This window comes from Saccopteryx bilineata, chromosome 3 (assembly GCF_036850765.1).
Source record: "Saccopteryx bilineata isolate mSacBil1 chromosome 3, mSacBil1_pri_phased_curated, whole genome shotgun sequence".
Lineage (NCBI taxonomy): Eukaryota > Metazoa > Chordata > Mammalia > Chiroptera > Emballonuridae > Saccopteryx > Saccopteryx bilineata.
Genome location: NC_089492.1, coordinates 60,132,078 through 60,150,696, shown reverse-complemented (window position 1 = coordinate 60,150,696; position 18,619 = coordinate 60,132,078). Strand labels below are relative to the sequence as shown.

Genomic DNA, 18,619 nt, shown 5'->3' with positions numbered 1-18,619 from the left:
GTCGGCCTGGCGTGCAGAAGTCCCGGGTTCGATTCCTGGCCAGGGCACACAGGAGAAGCGTCCCATCTGCTTCTTCCTCCCCCTGTCCTTTCTCTCTGTCTCTCTCTTCCCCTCCCACAGCCAAGGCTCCATTGGAGCAAAGATGGCCCGGGTGCAGGGGATGTCTCTTTGGCCTCTGCCCCAGGTGCTAGTGTGGCTCTGGTTGCAACAGAGCGATGCCCTGGAGGGGCAGAGCATCGCCCCCTGGTGGGCAGAGCGTCGCCCCCTGGTGGGCAGAGCATCGCCCCCTGGTGGGCAGAGCATCGCCCCCTGGTGGGCAGAGCGTCGCCCCCTGGTGGGCGTGCTGGGGTGGATCCCGGTCGGTGCATGCGGGAGTCTGTCTGACTGTCTCTCCCCGTTTCTAGCTTCAGGAAAAAAAAAAAAAAAAGAAGAAGAAGAACAAAAGGTGGAGGAAGGGGTGTTTATCCCTTTAAAAAAAAAAAAAGAAAGCCCCTGCTCTGAAATGCGAGAACAGCTGCTGTCAGGTGGCTGTTCAGGGAGGGGAGGAGGTAATCAGTGCTGGTCCGGGGAGCTCTGGGGGACTTGCACCTCGCAGGTTTGGAGGAGGATGGTACCTAGGACTCCGTGGGCATAGGTCTTGGCTCTCCTGATCTCCAGTGGCATTAGGCTGATAATAATGGCTTTGGTGGATATGTTAGAAGTTTTATCTTTGCTTGGACCTTGGAGTTGCTATTAGTCCCATTAGCTTTAACAAAACAAAACAAAACAAAAAATGGTTAAGTATTGTTACTTTAGTTGTCTTTTCTAGGGTTTTTAAAAAATGATTTGCTCTATGAAAATTATTTTCAAACTTCATAACATTTCCTATCATTAAAAATGACATAAGAGATAGTTACTTAGAATTCAGAATATATTTTTTCTTAAGAAATGTGGTGGTAGGTCAAATGTTATTTCAGAGACACCCTATTAGGGTAGTATGTTTGCCATTATTGTGAAACTGAGTGAAGAAATTTTACTGTAAAACTGATGCGGAAGATGAGGGAAAGGTTAACTCCAGGCCCTGTGAATGTGTGTGATGACTTGTCAGGCGGAATAATCGGAGCTGTGTGGAAGACTCAGGGTTGAAGTATACCCAGATTTCATAGCTGTGATTCGCGTCTCAGGTCAGCATTTGGCCACAGACCTGTCACTCAGAGTGCAGCTGGCCTTGCACAGGCTGAAACGGGAGAGGAGGGACCTGGCAGCTCTGGAGCCTTGCTGTCAGGCCGGGTTCATGGAGAGAGCTGCGATTGGAGGTGAGACCTGTGCACTAGTCCTGATTGAGTCAACACAGTGTGTTGCATGAGTGACTTCAACAAATATTTGCACGCCTACATTGTGCCAAGACCTGTTTTATAGGCCAGGAAATATAGGCCCGAAAGTTTGCTGCCTTTACCCAAATCAAAATTAATGAAGCAGCTGGGAATTGAATCAGATCTCTTGAGTCTGAATTGGGCACCGGCCATGTGAGAATAGTGGCCTGGTTTCCAGTGGTGCCAAGGAAGGGTCACTTGTCACCAGTGGTGGGATTCAAATCATTTAGCAACTGGTTCTCCACCCTAATGACTATTGTAAGTATAAAAAAAGACATACTGAAAGGTAGTTTATTCTTTCATGCATTTAATATTTAAATAAGAACAGTAAAAGAGCTATACAAAACTAGATTATAAAACAGTTTTAAAATATTAATGAAAAAATATTAAATAATACTCATAATATCTCGAGGAAATTTTGGGATAACACAAAGCTGAAACAAATGACAGCTTGTCACCTCCTGGTTGTCTGGCACTTTTTCTCTTTATGTTGTATGTTTGTTTACAACGTAAAATAAACACTAGGGAATTAAAATCTAGTATTTTGTCAAAGGTATAAGAAGTTTTATGAAATGAATAAATAAATATTACAGGCATAGTTCCATCACATTTTTTTCATTTATGGATGGAATGAACATTACTTTGGGCCCTTAGAATACGCTGTTGCGCAGATGAACATTAAAAACGAGTAAGGAATGTAAATTTGTGATTTTCATATTGGGCAGCTGCCCAGGTGCCCACATTAGAGAGAACCCTAATTACAAGTGTCATTTTAACAACTGATTCACCCGACTCAACAAAAAATTAGGTATCGGTTCTGCTGAACCATTAAAAACCAGCTGAATCCCATCACTGCTTGTTACCCTTACGATCTGAAAACAGCAAAAGAATGCTTCTGAAATATTTGTCTATTGAATTTGTATGGTGGTGGGTCATCTTAAGCCACTGTCAAAAAATAATTTTTTATCTTTCAACATTTTTTTAAATTGAGTGAGCAGGGGAGGCAGACAGACAGACTCCAGGCAAGCCCCTTATGGGGCGTTGCTCTACCCATCTGGGGCATTGTTCTGTTGCTTAGCAACTGAGCTATTTTTAGTGCCTGAGGGGAGCCAAGGGGCCATCCTCAGCACACGTGGTCAATTTGCTAGAGCCAATTGAGCCATGGTTACGGGAGGGATGAGAGAAAAAGAGGAGAGGCAGGGTGGAGACGCAGATTGTTGCTTCTCCTGTGTGCCCTGACTGGAACTCAAACCCTGGACATCTACATGCTGGGCTAATGCTTTGCCAACAGGCCAGGGCTTTATCTTTCAACATTTTAGCAAGCACTTAATCTTAGTGGGACAGATTATCGAGGAAAGAAATGGAGGGGGGAAATGCTTTTGGTGGGAGGACAACTAAGACACTCATCAGTTTTGTGCATTTGTCCTTGATGCCTTCTTCATTCCGTCCCAGCTCTGGGCCATCATCCTGGTGCTGTAGGTTGCTGACTTCTCTTCAGAACATGTAAATGTTTAATTTGCATGTGAAACATTTAATTTGATTGAAACATTTAAAGACCTGTAAACAACTTTGAAAGGTCGCTGCCTTGCTCTGGTTACTATTTGTGCTAAATTAATTTAGTAAACTAATCAGAACTCTGATGACTTCCTTGAACTGCTAATCTTCCATCAGTGACTATATGGTACTAAAATTGGGCTGATTTTATTTCCCAGAAGAGAATATTTGGAGAATGGGGTTGGTGGAAAGTAGAGCAAAATCAGCGTGTAGTTGTCGATGTCCTTCTAGGTCCTTCTCTGAGGTGGTTTTCTAGATCACTGCTCCTGAAGCTGAAGAGTGTCTCCTTTCCATGTGCCCTCCCTCCCTGCCTTCTGGCCACTTCTTCCTCTTCCTTCACCTCCCCTCTGTTCCTCTTCCTTGTGCCATCCTTCCCAGCTCTAGTGAAATAAACTATACCGTTGCTTTACTTTTGCTGTTGCAGGAATTCATCTTGGGATGGTAATGACTTAGAATCAGAATTCTAGAGCATTAATTAATTTCTTTCCATTTAGGGTTCTGTTTCATTCAGACTAAATCATAGTCTTTTATGTAGGCATTTGATAGATGCTGAAGGGCCAGATCAAGCTGTTTCTGGGCTTGGGGCCACATTTTATAGCAAGACTTGTTTCAGTTTTGAATGATTTGGTACTTAAGCTAAAACCATGAAAGACTGATTCCAAGAAAACAAAACTGGCAGCACAATTTGTTCTGTTTCATTGTTTCGAGCGTGCTTGATTTTCTTAGGGTTTGGATTAGGGAGATAGGAACAACCAAGACTGGAATCCCTAAATGGGAGAAAAGCTGCCGGATTATTAGGAGTGCATTTCAGCCTGAGTGGCTCGCAGTATTAGGCCATGAGAAAGAGGCCTCTAAAAATAACCGGGGAGCAGAGTGTGTGGTCAGGTCCAATTTCAGTTCTAGAAGCCTTGCCTGTGGAGCTCGGCCTGTCTAGAGCTTTGGTGGGGAAGGGCGTGCGGTGGGCCTGAACCTGCTGAGGGGCTTGGGTTTTTGTCTTCGATACATATTACTCATGGATTGAAGAAATCAAAATGGCTGAAGGTAAAGGAGTATCTTGATTGTTTGGGCTAAACGTGGTTTTGGATCCTGCTGACAGTTACTAGCTTTATAGTCAGTGTGTGCTGTTAAATTATTTTTGGCTAAGTGCTTTGACTACGTCTTCTACATTTTCTATTTTGAACTCCTGGACTTTGCACAGCAGTTCAATTTTTTTATGGAATAATCTGTCTTTTATCTGAATGTTTGGGTGTCTTAACTTAGAATATCTTTTTAGTGTATTATACTATCAGATACGGCATTTTATGAACTTAAGAAAAATGTACAGGTAGTTTTTCATAGTTTTATAAATTACAGTAAATTTTACGAATTGTCTGTATTCATTCATACACAGTGACAGGAAACTGAAGGGATGTGTACATCCCATCTTGTATGAATGAGCACATTTAGTTGGCTTGAGCAGTCTTAGCATATGTGAAAATGTTTGTGCAGAAGAGGATAAATGCAAGAAAAGACACTAGGATTTTATTTTGTTTTTTAAAATTAAATCATTAACCTTCAACCGTTCTTTAATGATATATTGAATTTACGTTTTTGATTGTCATCCCATTTAGTTGAAAGCAAGTTACATTGGTTCATTTGTTGAAAACTTAAAGAAAAAAATAGGCATATTAAACCTGCTTCCAACTTTCAGCTGCTGAGTGGCCACCGGAAGGGTTCTATTATTAGTACAGAGAATATGAGTATTGTGCTTGGAACACTGTTTTGGATAAATGGTTAGAATGGGTTTCTTGACTAGTCTGATAATGTGCCTCATGTAGCCATGAAGAAGAATATGAGATATATGTCTGACAGTTCTTTTTGAAGACATTTTTCCTCTTCTCCATGGGTTACATAATCTACACTTCTACCCACTGTTAACAATTCTTGACTCCCAAAGGTTGACATTTTGTAACATGGACAAATGACCAGTTTGACAGTTTTTATGTTCTTTTTTTTTTTTACTTTAAATGTATAGGTAGTTCATGAAAAATATGAAATTGCCTGCACAATGCTAGTGAACATGTAAATGGCTGATTTGTAGTAGTCCAGAGAAGTAATTGACTACTGTACAGGTACTGGGGTACATCCTCTATCTTCCTTTCTTCAACAAATAAATAAAATTACCTGTTCTCCCTTATCCACTCTTCACTTTGGAGAGAGACACATTTCATTGCTCACTATGATGATTATCTGTGTGTGGTAGTATATGTAAGAATATGGTCTGATATGTAGGTCATGTACTTTTTTGATGGGTCAGTATGGAAAAAAGTGAATCACATAGTCATTGCCATGATCCTAACCCCACCACACACCCATTAAAAAATCTTTTTGACTAATCCCTGGGACTACAGGTTGAATATGGAGCCAGAAAATGAAATCGAGACCCTTAGATTGAGTCTGGTCTTAGAAAATAGGCACAACTGCTCGATGTTCTTCCAGAATACCTTTGGATTAAAGTCTTGTTTCGGGTTTGCTCAGGGAGTTTTAAACTCTCTTGAAGGGTTTATCTTACTATGCATTCTCCAGTTTAATTAGGAAGATACTGATCTGCCCTTTGAGACTAGACACACCATATTTACAAAGTGACATATGAAGAGTGTATTATTTGGTATTGATTAAAAAGTCTCCTTCAGAAAGATATCTTAGGAAAGATTCCTTTCTATAACTTACTATTAATATTTTGTTCCTTTATGGAATTAATATTAACATTAACAATACTAAAGTAAAACCTTAATTATTTCACATTGTAAATGAATGGATAAAATATTGCTAATAAAGTGGTAAATCTGTTTAATAAAAATATATTGGATAGATTTATTATACATTTCTTTCATTCTTAAACAGTTTAGAATAATGTTTTAATGTCAAAATCAATATGAAGGTCATTGTACTAAAGATTATTTTAAGACTGTTTAGTAGTAGCCTACACACACCAGTCCTAAATGGCCCCCTGCCACACTGTTCCTTCACGTTCCTGTGTCCTCCCTCGCTGCTGTAACCATGCCTTTTATAGGTCCTCCCTCCGCCTGCACCTTGTTGTCTTAACTCATTTGGGTTAGGTTCTCTTTAAAATCTACTCTTTAGTTCTGTGCAGTGAGTTAGGACACTTGATTGAAGTTGTTAGGATAATGTTTAAGACAAATGTAAGTAGATTTCAGGTGAAGGCTGGTTCTGTACTGTGTTTGGCTCTCTGTCCCCTCCCGCTCCCAATGCCTTTTCCCTGTTTTGGTGCGTGAATTTATGTAATTATTTTTAAAAGCCTTTTTCCACTTTTTACTTATATTTACTATTGTAGGTCAAACATTTTGATAAGTATTACTGAATCAATTTAGATAAATGATACTTTCCTTTTGAGAATCTCAGAAATTTTCCTCTTCATTTCTGCCTAAAGAAAGAGATAGAAAGAATTAAACTTTGTAATCAAATTATTATTTTTGTTTTATTGGCTATTTCACTATAAGCTTATTTTAAATAATATCTTTTCTTTCTTTTTGAGGGAGTTATCTTAAAAAATTATGTACTAAATTTTTAAAAAACTATTTCATTTATTGATTTTAAAGAAAGGATAAAGAGAGAGAAAAGTGGTGGAGCAGGAAGCATCGACTCATCATCCTTTCTTCTCGTATGTGCCTTGACCAGACAAGCCTGAGGTCTTGAACCGGAACCTCAGCATTCCAGGTCAATGCCTTATCTAGTGTGCTACCACAGGTCAGGCCTAATTTTTTTTTATTAAATTAGAGTAGTTATATACAATAGTATACTATATAAGTTTCAGGAGTATGACATAGTTATTCAACATTCATACTGCTTTCAAAATAAATCACAATAAATCTAGTAACCATCTGTCACTGTACAAATTTATTATACCATTGACTGTATTCTTCATGTTGTACATTACATCCCTGTAACTTATTTATAGCTGAAAATTTGTACTTCTGTCCTTCATCTGTTTCACCCATCGCCTACTTCCTTATCCTCTGTAAATGGCATCACCTTGAGTTACTTTTATCTAGGTATACATTAATTATTGAGTAAAAATTGTATCACATCTGACACAAGTATATTATTTTTTTATTAAGTTGGAGGCTGGGAGGCAGAGAGACAGATTCTTGTATGCACCCCAACCAGGATCCACCTGGCAAGTCCCCTACTGTGTGATGCTCTGCCCATTTGGGGCTGCTGCTCCGTTTCTTGGTAACTGAGCTATTTTAACACCTGAGGCGAGGCCATGAAGCCATCCTCGGTGCTCAGGGCCAACTTTCTCAAACCATTCGAGCCATGGCTGTAGGAGAGGAAGAGAGAGAGAGAGAGAGAGAAAGGAAGGAAGGTGGAGAAGTGGATGGTCGCTTCTCCTGTGTGCCCTGACCAGAAATCAAATCTGGGACTCCCACATGCCTGGCCAAGTTCTACCGCTGAGTCAACTGGCCATGGCCAACACAAGTATATTAAATGAATGAATAAAAGGATGAACTGTATTTATTTATTTCATTTTTTTCTTCTTTTTTCTTTCCAAGTGAGAGGAGGGGAGATAGAGACAGACTCCTGCATGTGCCCTGACCAGGATCTACCTGGCAACCCCTTTCTGGTGCCCATGCTTTGCCCATCTGGGGTCATGCTCTCAACCAAGCTATTTTTAGTACCCGAGGTGGAGGCTCCATGGAGCCATCCTCAGTGCCCAGAGTGATATGCTCCAACCAATTGAACCATGGCTGCGGGAGAAGTAGAGAGAGAGAGAGAGAGAGAGAGAGAGAGCGCGTGAAGGGGGAGGGGTAGAGATGCAGATCTATTTATTTAGCTATATTATTTTCCAGTTAATTAGGAATAATACAAGACACTGGTGTCAATTACAAAATATACAAGATGAAATAAAACAAGAACTCACTTTTCTAGTACTTATTTTAAATAGAAAATTTAAATATGATTCTCAGAGGCAATAAGTAGTCAAAGGAAGAACATTCTTAGTCATTATAATTCTATTGCATATTTGGGAGTAAATTAATGTTCTGGAAGGCAGTATTCGTATAGTAAGTATTCTATACAAGTGGGTATGTGAGCATATATCTATACTGGAAAGCCCGGCGGTCATACGAAATGACCGCTGTTCTAGATATTATAAATTGTAATTAAAATGATTTGTGTAAAGGTGTCTGCTAATTCAAACTGAATTACCCAGGGCAGGCGGCGAGGACGCCCCTTTGCTTAGTGCCCCACGGGGTTTCCCCCTTCTACTTGCTTAATTGCTTAAAGTAGAGCGCAATGAAGGAAACCACTGGGGGTACATTTCTTAAGAGCCACTGCTAGTTCAATAAATAAAGGTGATTTAAATAATAAAATGTTAATTCACATGTCAAAGATCTCTTTGTACACAACATTTCTTGTGTAGATCTTTCCATCATTTTTAAGCTCGCCTTGCAGAGGACCATCAATTATTTTTAATTTTACATCCATTCTTTCACGAACTCTTGAACAGGCAACATAAGGTTGACTGTGTCCAAATGCAGGCTCAGGTAAAAAAATGCCAACACACTTAAGCGTTTGGCCCTGAGACTTATTGATGGTCATAGCAAAGGCAAGTTTTACAGTATTTTCTAGGAGGCATTCTTAAAAGAAATTACGTTAAGACGTAGTTTTTATGTAAAACAGATGATTGCCAATGCAAACAAATGTTCACCTTCCCCCTGACCCGCTCAATTTGCGTTCAGCCGTGGCAACTTCACCCCATTGGCTAGTACAGTTACGCAAGCAACCAATAAGCTATCGGCGACAAACAGACACTTAAGCCGCATATAATAAAGATATCATAGAAGTAAGATTTTTATAAAGATTAAAAAATTCTTCACGTATATAGAGGTCTAATATACTGCTCACAAAAATTAGGGGATATTTCAAAATGAATATGAAGCGATAAAATATCCCCTGATACTTGTGAGCAGTGTAAGTTAAACATCCAGCAGTGCTGCTGTATCTATAGTGCTCCTTGCCCCCCACAGATGCTACTCACTTTTTTCTTTGATCAAATTTAATGGTGCTTTATTTTATATTGTTCTTATTGTTTCTGTGCTTCAGACACATAAAAATATCAAAAATTATTCTTACCCTCACCAACATTTCAGAAACTTGTACCCAGCCTCCCTCCCGCCCACGGCAGTGTTCAGAAAATGAATCTGGGCAGCCTGTTGGCAGTGCATTTAATGTGCAGCTTGGTGGTCTGTGCCCAGCAAGTACTTCTTCATGTAGAAATTATGTTTTTGTATAATCAGCTTTTAGGAGAGTTAATTGATCATATTAGAAAGAAATTGTATGGCCATATGTTTTTTGGTAAGTATAGTTTTGTGGATTCACCATGTCTATTTATAAATCTGGCCCTTTTTGATAGGTCTGTTAATAGTTAAAGAACATTAGGAAAGAAAATTGACTTTTGAATAAAATTTCTCATAGTTGGTCATCATAATTTTACATACTTAACTCTAAGATGGATTGATAAAGCTGTATAGGTTTGAGTGTGTATACATACACATATACATTTTCTCTCAGATTTAGATTTTATGGCACCTTTTGAAAAGTTAATCTAGTGGTTGGTTTAAAACTGTGCATATCTTAGAACTGGATTTAGGTGTCAGAAAGCAGGTTCTAGATCAGAGCTTGTCAGGTTTTTGGAAATTATGTGCTTTGGCCCACTCATGTGTGGATCAAGGAACTCGGGACCAGTGAAGTCAGGGTTTATTCCTAGGTCAACCTAACTTGTGCTGGTGACTTCGGGTGAATCATCTAATCTTTTCTTTATGAAACACAGATGATTGTTCTTCTCCTTTCCCCTTGTGGTTCTCAATCAGGCATTGCCCTTGTGGGGGACAGCTGGTCATGTTTGGGTGTGTTTTTGTCATAATCGCTGGGAACTACTTACCTTTGGGACCAGCAGGCACTACGGATGCCGGCCGCTGAGCAGTGTGAATAACGGCCACACGGGATAAAGAGTTGTCCTGTGTCAACTCCCAGCAATACCCTCCAGAGAGACACTGACGAGAACAGCCTGAGAACCACGTGCAGCCCTGCATGTGGACGCCCTTGGAAGAGGCAACGTGCTTGACAAGTAGAAGATGGTGTCTTGCTTCTCTATCTGGTTGATAAGCTTTTCTTTTTCTCACAGGGCACTTTAGGATAGAATATGTTTTTTTTTTCACTTAGTTATTAATATTTACATAATATTTATATTCTTTTTAAAGAGAAACTTGGCTATTAGTGGTCTTCCCTTTTAAAGATAGTGTTCACCATTTTCTATTAATATCACTTTCATCATTTTTGTTTATTTTTGGCTGTCAGAAGAATATTTCCAAAAATATATGGTATATTTAAGAATGTCGAATGTGATAAATGACACTTTGGGGGGATGGCAGTTTACAAAGCTGTTTCCTGCATTGAGACCAACTGTGAACAAGCCTCTTCCTGTTTCCATAGATCCCAGTGGGCTTTGTGAAGGAGGAAGACTGGACTGTCCTGTTTAACTTCGCTTCCCTGAGCTCTATTCCTATAAATTGTTTCCTTCCTTCTGTCCTTCTTTGGCTAAGAATATAGAGTGGGGTTTTTTTTGGGGGGGAGGTATTTTCTGTGACAATTAACAGAGTTTTTAAGACTACAGAAACTGGGACAGAGGAAAGGATTTGGCTACGCCATTTCTACATGATTTCATTAAGTTGTTGATAATGCTCTGAACTTTAAAGGATGTAATATTTAGATGGTTCAGAAAAAGAACTTATATGGAAATACATATTATATCAAACTTTTTAGAAAATAATTAGCTCATCTCTAGTTTCTTTAATTACTTGGAAATTAGGGTTTTACATATGTTGTGTTGAGTCTAAGCAGAATCTTTTATTTTCAAAATCCTCTTTTTGTGTGTGTAACATGTTTTGAGAATTTAAGTGAAAATTAGTTTTGAAATGTCTTACTATTATAAGTACAACCAAATTACTGCAGAAAAAATTCAGTGAAAAGAGGTGTTTGATAAAGTGTTTTCTTATATAATGACACTGTAAATAATTTCATTTTTCAACAGACACAAAGCATGGAGGACACAAAAATGGAAGGAAAGGAGTACTTTCTGGAAGTTCATTTTTCACATGGTTTATGGTCATTGCATTGCTGGGAGTTTGGACATCAGTAGCTGTCGTCTGGTTTGATCTTGTTGATTATGAGGAAGTTTTAGGTAAGAATTTTGATCTTTTTTTTTTTAAAGCAAGGGCAAGATTGGGGGGTGGCAGAGACAGACTCCTGCATGTGCCCTGCCTGGGATCTACTCGGCAAGCCCCCTACTAGGTGATACTCTGCCGATCTGGGGCTGTTGCTCTATTGCTCGGCAACTGAGCTATTTTAGCATCTGAGGCAATGCCATAGAGCCATCCTCACCGTCTGGGGCCAACTTGCTTGAACCATTCGAGCTATGGCTGTGGGAGAGAAAAAGGGAGAGGGTGGAAAAGCAGATAATCGCTTCTTCTGTGTGCCCTGACCAGGAATCAAACCCAGGACTTTTATATATGCTGGCTGATGCTCTATGGCTGAGCCAACTGGCCAGGGCCTTGATATTGTTTCTTATATGAATTTGTAAGAGCATAAGTGACATCCCTTAGTAATTTTAAAGATATATCACCACCTTCTTTGTACTGTTGATTTCTGTACCCTTTCAGTGGTTTTCAGTAGAGTGAAAAAAAGGCATGTTATCAGAGTTACCTTAGAGAAATTGGCTTTTCAACTTTTAGAAGATGATCTGTAGTAAAATTTTAAAAAAGAAAGCTTTGTATTATACATATATCACACGGAAGTGTTATCAAACAGTACTTACTCTCACTATGAGCAGTACTCCATAATTTCTATTCTGTTTTGTTATATTATGAATTTTAAAAATACTGGTATGAAACACTGAATTTATTTAAGGATCCATTAATGAATCATAAATATACAATTTGCAAGACCAATTAACATAACATAAATTTTAATAATGTAGCCTGACTGGTGGTAGTGCAGTGGATAGAGCATCAACCTGTGATGCTGAAGTCTCAGGTTTGAGACCCCACAGCCTCCGACTTGAGCACAGGCTCACCAGCTTGAGCTGGTTTGAGCATGGGATTATCTACATGGTCCTTTGGTCATTGGCTTTAGGCCAAAGGTCCTTGGCTTGAAGCCCAAGGACTTGCTGACTTGAGCCCAAGGTCACTGGCTCAGCTGGAACCCCAGTCAAGGCACATATGAGAAGCAATCAATGAACAACTAAAGTGCCACAACTATAAGTTGATGCTTCTCATCTCTCTCCCTTCCTGGCTCTCTCTTGCTTTCTTTCTCTCTCTCTCCTACACACACACAAAATTCAATATTATAAATATTTGAAAATTAACAGTTCATTGCTTTTTAATATATTCATTGTTTTGTGCTATCATCATTAGCTAGTTCCAGAATATGTCCTTCACCTCTTCTCAAAACAGTAATTTCCTCACTCCTTCCCTCTCTTAGCAAACTCTAATACTTTATCTGTTTCTGTGGATTTGCCTGTTTGGACATTTCATGTAAATGGAATCATATTGTATGTGGCCTTCTGTATTTGCCTTTTGCACTTAGCATAATGTTTTCAAGGTTTAATGCTTATTTCACTTTGTAGCTGAATAATATTCCATTGTGTGGATATACCACATTTTGTCATTCATCGGTGATGGATGTTAGGATCGTTTCTACTTTATGACTGATGTGACTAAACAGCCCTCACCTTGAATAACTCAGGGAAAGGCATGGACCCTGTCACTGAACAAAATGCACATTTCACTATATGTACAGTGTTGCATGGAAAACCTTCCTGCCTTCCATAGAATTTCTTGTACTGCTTTACTTGTTAATTATAGCCATCTTTCTAGGGGTGGGGAGGTGGAGACAAAGAATAACAAAATATACTCATGAATAATCTGCTTTTCATTGAAGCTTCTTATTTTTATTTAAGTGTCTCTGGATAAATTGATAGACTAACAGAGGAATTATGTTAATGTAGAGACAAACTTCTATGTAATCTGTGCTTTTTGTAATATGTTGCTAGGAGAAGCCTATTACAAAAGAAGAGATTTCAAATATTTGTTCCTTTAAGCACAAGTAACAATTTTCATGTTTTTACGCGCATGCAGCCAAAGCAAAGGACTTCCGCTATAACTTATCAGAGGTACTTCAAGGTAGGCTATTGGAGATGCATTTTTCAGCCCACTTGTATTAGTAGCCTCTATAATCTCATCTTTATTCTACTAACTCAATTATCTTCTGCATCAGAGAATGTAGGTGGTAGGACCAGTTTTCCTTTATACGTTTGTCAGAAATTATAACATTTTTCATGTTCCTAATGTTTGAGCTCTATGCTATATATAGCCTCAGCCTGCAGATCAGCACTTTTCATTTACTTCGCAATAAAAGTAACTGCATTATTATTCTTGTCATTTCTAATGTGTGTGTGATTTCTAAACCGGACTTCTGCCTAGCAAGTTTATTATATTTTCTTAAGTAGAATTAGGGCTCTGGGAGGGTAAAGATTGGTCATAGCTACTCTACTTCAAAAGTTCTGCCCGCTCTTACACAATATTTTAATTGACTTTTTATTAGAGAAATGGTAACAGTGCTGCCAGCGGTTCTTTTAGTGCTGATGCTGTATCTGTGAATGTTGTTGAAAATATCGCTGCACATTATTATGTCTCTTCATAGCCATTGTCCAGTGGTGAATTCTCAATCATGTAGATTTTAGGATTTTTTTAATTGAGTGTATTTGATTTATATTTGAAAAGCTAAATATAACAGTGCTCCTAGTTGATAAATTTTTATTAAAGTCTTAAAATACCTATTTACTATTCTTCATAAGGAAAGGCTCTAGTAGTGTTGTCTTCTAGGCTGTATGCCGTAAGCCTTATTTTTCTTCTTAGTCGTAGATGGCTCATGCTAATTAAATTTTTAGGTAGAATAACTAAGTTTTCCTGTGTGATTTCAGGAAGCCAGTTTTATATACTTTGTTTTCAGAAGTCTTGTTTTTAAAAGATTGATTCATAATGTTTCTGTTGTAAATCATTATAGTAAAATATTATATTAGTTGTCCTTATTTTTAGTACTTTGTACTCGATGTTAATTATTTATAAGTAATTTTTATTTGAGGCTTGGTATTTTTTTCTTTGTTTTTAATATTGATGGTGGACCTTCCATACTTCAGAAACATTAAATGTCACATAATTGTTCGAAATGGGTCAGTATTATTCCTATTATTCCTTATATATGTTGAAAATTTTACCTAAAATATTTGTAGCAGTACAATTACAAGAAAAAGCTCTGAAATGATTAAATTGGGGTATTATTAAACCTTTAAAAGGAAAATATCATCTCAGTTATATATCTTAGATTTGTTAGAGCCTCGAAGAGGCAAACATTTCCTGAATATCTTAAGTGAATCGCCCATCATTTTTAGGTAAGGTACTCACTTAGCACTGCTTTTCAGGATTAAAAGAGCAAAGAATTGCATTGGCTGGTAACATTGATGGCTGATGTAGAGGACTGCAGAGGTGGCAATACCTTATTAACTTTGTTTTTCCTTTTGTGCCCATATCCGTCTTTCCTCTTGCAGGAAAACTAGGAGTCTATGATGCTGACGGTGATGGAGATTTTGATGTGGATGATGCTAAAGTTTTGTTAGGCAAGTAGACATTTTACTTTTTATTAATGGTGGTAAGATGCTAGAAACAAAAGAATATGTTTTCCTTGATGATATCAGTGTCAATTGTATACATTTTATGGAATATATTTTTCCACTTAAATCAACTATTTCATTCTTGTTGAAATGTAAGAGGGCTTAATTATTATCCAAGGACTCACATTTCAATTTACTTTTATAAATGGATAATATATAGCTTTTATACATAGTCTTCTGACAAGTATTAAACTCGATATGTTTTTTTCAGATTTAAAGCACCCTTTATTCTGGATTTAACATTTGAATATATAGATAATGTGTTAGTCTGTCTTGAAGTATGAATTACAGTATTCTTTAGCATCATTTGACTTCTATTTGAAATCTACTTCTATTTGAAAATGTAAATTTTTAAAAGATATATAAATTCATTTATGCTGTGCATAATTTAAAGTTAACAATAAGAGTATGAACTAGTAGTCTTTGGCCAGGTTTCTTTATTTTGCAAGTCTTGAGCCCTTCTCTTTCTGTCACCAGAATTACCTTTGTCACTGAGATGTTTTTTCTAAAAATTAGTATGTGATATTCCCTCATTTGATTTAAAATGCTGTTTTACTAGAAAGTATGGTACTGGTTTTAATATGCAAATTCTCTGTAATCTGGCCTAGAGAGAGATGTATTTCTGCTTGTTAGCATCGTTTCCTTTGTTTCATATGCAGCATGATATGTATTAAAATTTTTTTGTGCTAAAGTTTTTAGAAAAATAATGACTATGGCCTAGTATTATAGTAAACTTAATAAAATAATGGCACAAAGAAATTTTTCCTAGACACATGATTTTGTCTCCATTTTATAGACATGAAAAAAAAAAAGGGAGGCTACCACATTTGTAACCAATGGAACTGTTTTCATTAGATTTATCTTAACTTTTCCATGAAACAATAAGTTCTAAATATGAAAAAATGTTTTAGTTGGGGTTAAGTGTAATATAGCTTCTTAATTTTAGTTTACGTTTTATTATTGCTCAGTGGGAATTATGTTTGCTACCTAACAGTAGAAGCTCACTATAAAATTTCCTTTCTTAATGAAGTTTTTAATGTAATTCTAGCATTATATAGCTAAATTTGAGTTTTGTAAGTATACTATACTTCAGAAGATTATAATCTTCAGCATGCAAAATAAATAAGATTATACATAATTTAACATATTAGAATGATGCTTATTTGCTCACCTATAAATGGTAAGTACATTACTCCATTTTATTATTTTACTTCAAATGATGGATTTAGAATAGTGAAGCTTTTTAACTTAAAAAATAACTTAATGTGGACCCAGGTTCCTTATTTTTAGAAATATTACTTCTCATCTATATGTTATTGATTTATTTTTGGCTTTAAAATCAGCTATCTGATCTGTCAGATAGGAAATGTTAACTCTTAAAATTAAATGGGTTATTTTTTTCTATAAAACACACTGATTTGTATAACAAATTTACATTAATACATTAATAACTTGATTTTTAGTGTTATATTTATATTTCAAGAGTTTATTCCCTTTAAGGTTTTTTGTTTTTTTTTTTACAGGGACAGAGAGAGAGAGTCAAAGAGAGGGATAGGTAGGGACAGACAGACAGGAACAGAGAGAAATGAGAAGCATCAATCATCAGTTTTTCGTTGCTGTTGCAACACCTTAGTTCAGGGGTCAGGAAACTTTTTGGCTGAGAGAACCATGAATGCCACATATTTTTAAATGTAATTCCATGAGAGCCATACAACGGCCCGTGTACATTACGCATTATCCAATAAAAATTTGGTGTTGTCCTGGAGGACAGCTGTGATTGGCTCCAGCCACCCACAACCATGAACATGAGTGGTAGGAAATGAATGGATTGTAATACATGAGAATGTTTTATATTTTTAATGTTATTATTTATTTTATTAAATATTTGTCTGCGAGCCAGACGCAGTCATCAAAAGAGCCACAGCTGGCTCGTGAGCTATAGGTTCCTGACCCCTGCCTTAGTTGTTCATTGATTGCTTTCTCATATGTGCTTTGACCACAGGCCTTCAGCAGACCCAGTAACTCCTTGCTCTAGCCAGAGACCTTGGGTCCAAGCTGGTGAGCATTTTGCTCAAGGCAGATGAGCTGCACTCAAACTGGCGACCTCGGTGTCTCGAACCTGGGTTCTCCACGTCCCAGTCTGAGACTCCAGCCATTGCGCCACCACCGGGTCAGGCCCCTTTAAGATTTTTAAGCAACCATTTACAGGGTAATTAATTGTAACTTAGATCATTGCCAATTGCGGGTTGACACATATGCAGTAAGGATAAATCATAACTTGTTTCTTTTATAAGAATTACATATTTTGAGGTGGAACCAAATTTGTAACTGAGTTTATTTTAGTAACCCTGGTCAGTAAGTGCACAAAGCACAAAGGCTGAAGTAAACAATTTTGCCAAATATATGTACTAATTCACAGTTGGCTTGTGGCTTCAGCAGAGATGAAACAAACCCTAAATGAGCTGTTAGGCTCACTTATTCCTTTGACTTTCTTGCTATGATGTTTGAATTCTCTGCATAAAGTGCACCTTTGACTGGAATGGAATTTTATTACTAAAGTTCTTTCCTATTTTGTGAAGTTATTATAGTTTAGTTATGCCTCTATTACTGGCAGATGGTTGTAAAAAAAAGAACCTGGTGAAATTTTGGGGGTACAGAGACATTAATGGGCTCTGTATGTTCATGGAGAGGTTATGAGGCGTGCAGATTCAGTGAGCATATACCAAAAAAAGCCCAAATTCCTGGTGCATTCTCATTGAAGAGGCGGCTCAAAGGTCAGGGTTTGGATTAATGCAGAGGGATGGACGGAAGTAGGAAGTTGGAGAGGAGGGGAGAGTTTGGCGTGGCAGGGATAGTAATAGTTGAGATTGTTAAATTTTAATACTTTTGGCATTTCTTTCATAAGAATTTTTTCCTGTATTCTTAAATCTACAAATTTCTGAATCTTATCAAATTGAGGAAATGTACACGTTCATGTTTACATTTCTCTCATATTTTAAGGTTTGGCTTTTTTATGAAATACAAAGGAAGAATGAAATATGTATGCATAATTCTAGATCAATAGCCATCATTTATTTTATGATGTCATTATTTCTGGCCATGACCCATGGGGGTTCTTTGAAAATTTTCTAAGCTTGTTCTAGTTTACACGGCCTACTTTTGTGGCCAAATTTTCTAAAATAGAGTATCCTTGGTTTTGATCATAGAAAAACTACATTGTTTGGAAATGTATTCTCTGAGCACTTACTTCCTAACTAAAATTGATAGCAAATTGATCCAAGAACTAACTGCTAAGAGTAACCTATTCTTAGAGTAATACCACTGGAGGGTTGCATGATTGGCCTTTTGTCCTATGACCAATACCTGGCTGGTACCACCTCAGGTATAGCTGAAGAACAAAAGGGAAGCCGTGGTCAACATTTATAGATTGGAAGAGGACACACGAGTGAGCTGGAGAGGAAAGACTGGACATTGCCCACTCAAAGGCATTCCCATCCCGCTCTTTGATTTGGGCCTGCTCTTAGAGGTTAAGGAATTGTACACTCAGAGTTTTTTCTGTTTCTCTTTGGACAAATAATGTTGTCTTAAGAAATACAGGAAAGTTGCCTAGTTGGATAAAATAGTTTTGTTTAAATACTTTTGCATCTTTGTTAGGCAGTTCAGCCTATCATAGTAAAGGATAGTCAACTTTTTATTTATTTATTTATTTATTTCTTATTTATTTATTATGAGAGAGGAGGCGAGAGAGTGAGAGAGACTCCTACATGTGCCTTGGCTGTGATCTACCCGGCCACCCCTCTCTGGGGCTGGTGCTTGAATTAACGAAGCTATCCTCAGTGCCTGGGACAATGCTTGGACCAACTGAACCACTCACTGGCAGAAGGAGGAGAAGAGGGAGAGAGAGGGGGAGAGAAGCAGATAGTCA

General features: G+C 37.6%; 1 protein-coding gene across 9 annotated transcripts in view; it reads left to right on the top strand.

The window, feature by feature from the left end:
* The window catches only part of ASPH (aspartate beta-hydroxylase), a 251,987-nt gene that overhangs the window by 35,832 nt on the left and 197,536 nt on the right, over nucleotides 1–18,619 (top strand). For 5 of the 9 annotated variants that reach the window (XM_066266195.1, XM_066266193.1, XM_066266192.1 and 2 more), the window contains exons 2-4: nucleotides 10,999–11,148; nucleotides 13,103–13,147; nucleotides 14,572–14,640. In XM_066266195.1, the coding sequence (XP_066122292.1) occupies nucleotides 10,999–11,148; nucleotides 13,103–13,147; nucleotides 14,572–14,640 (264 nt within the window). Of the gene's footprint in view, nucleotides 1–3,783; nucleotides 3,948–10,998; nucleotides 11,149–13,102; nucleotides 13,148–14,571; nucleotides 14,641–18,619 lie in introns of those variants that run through there. The other 4 variants (XM_066266201.1, XM_066266194.1, XM_066266199.1 and 1 more) reach the window with 2 other exon arrangements.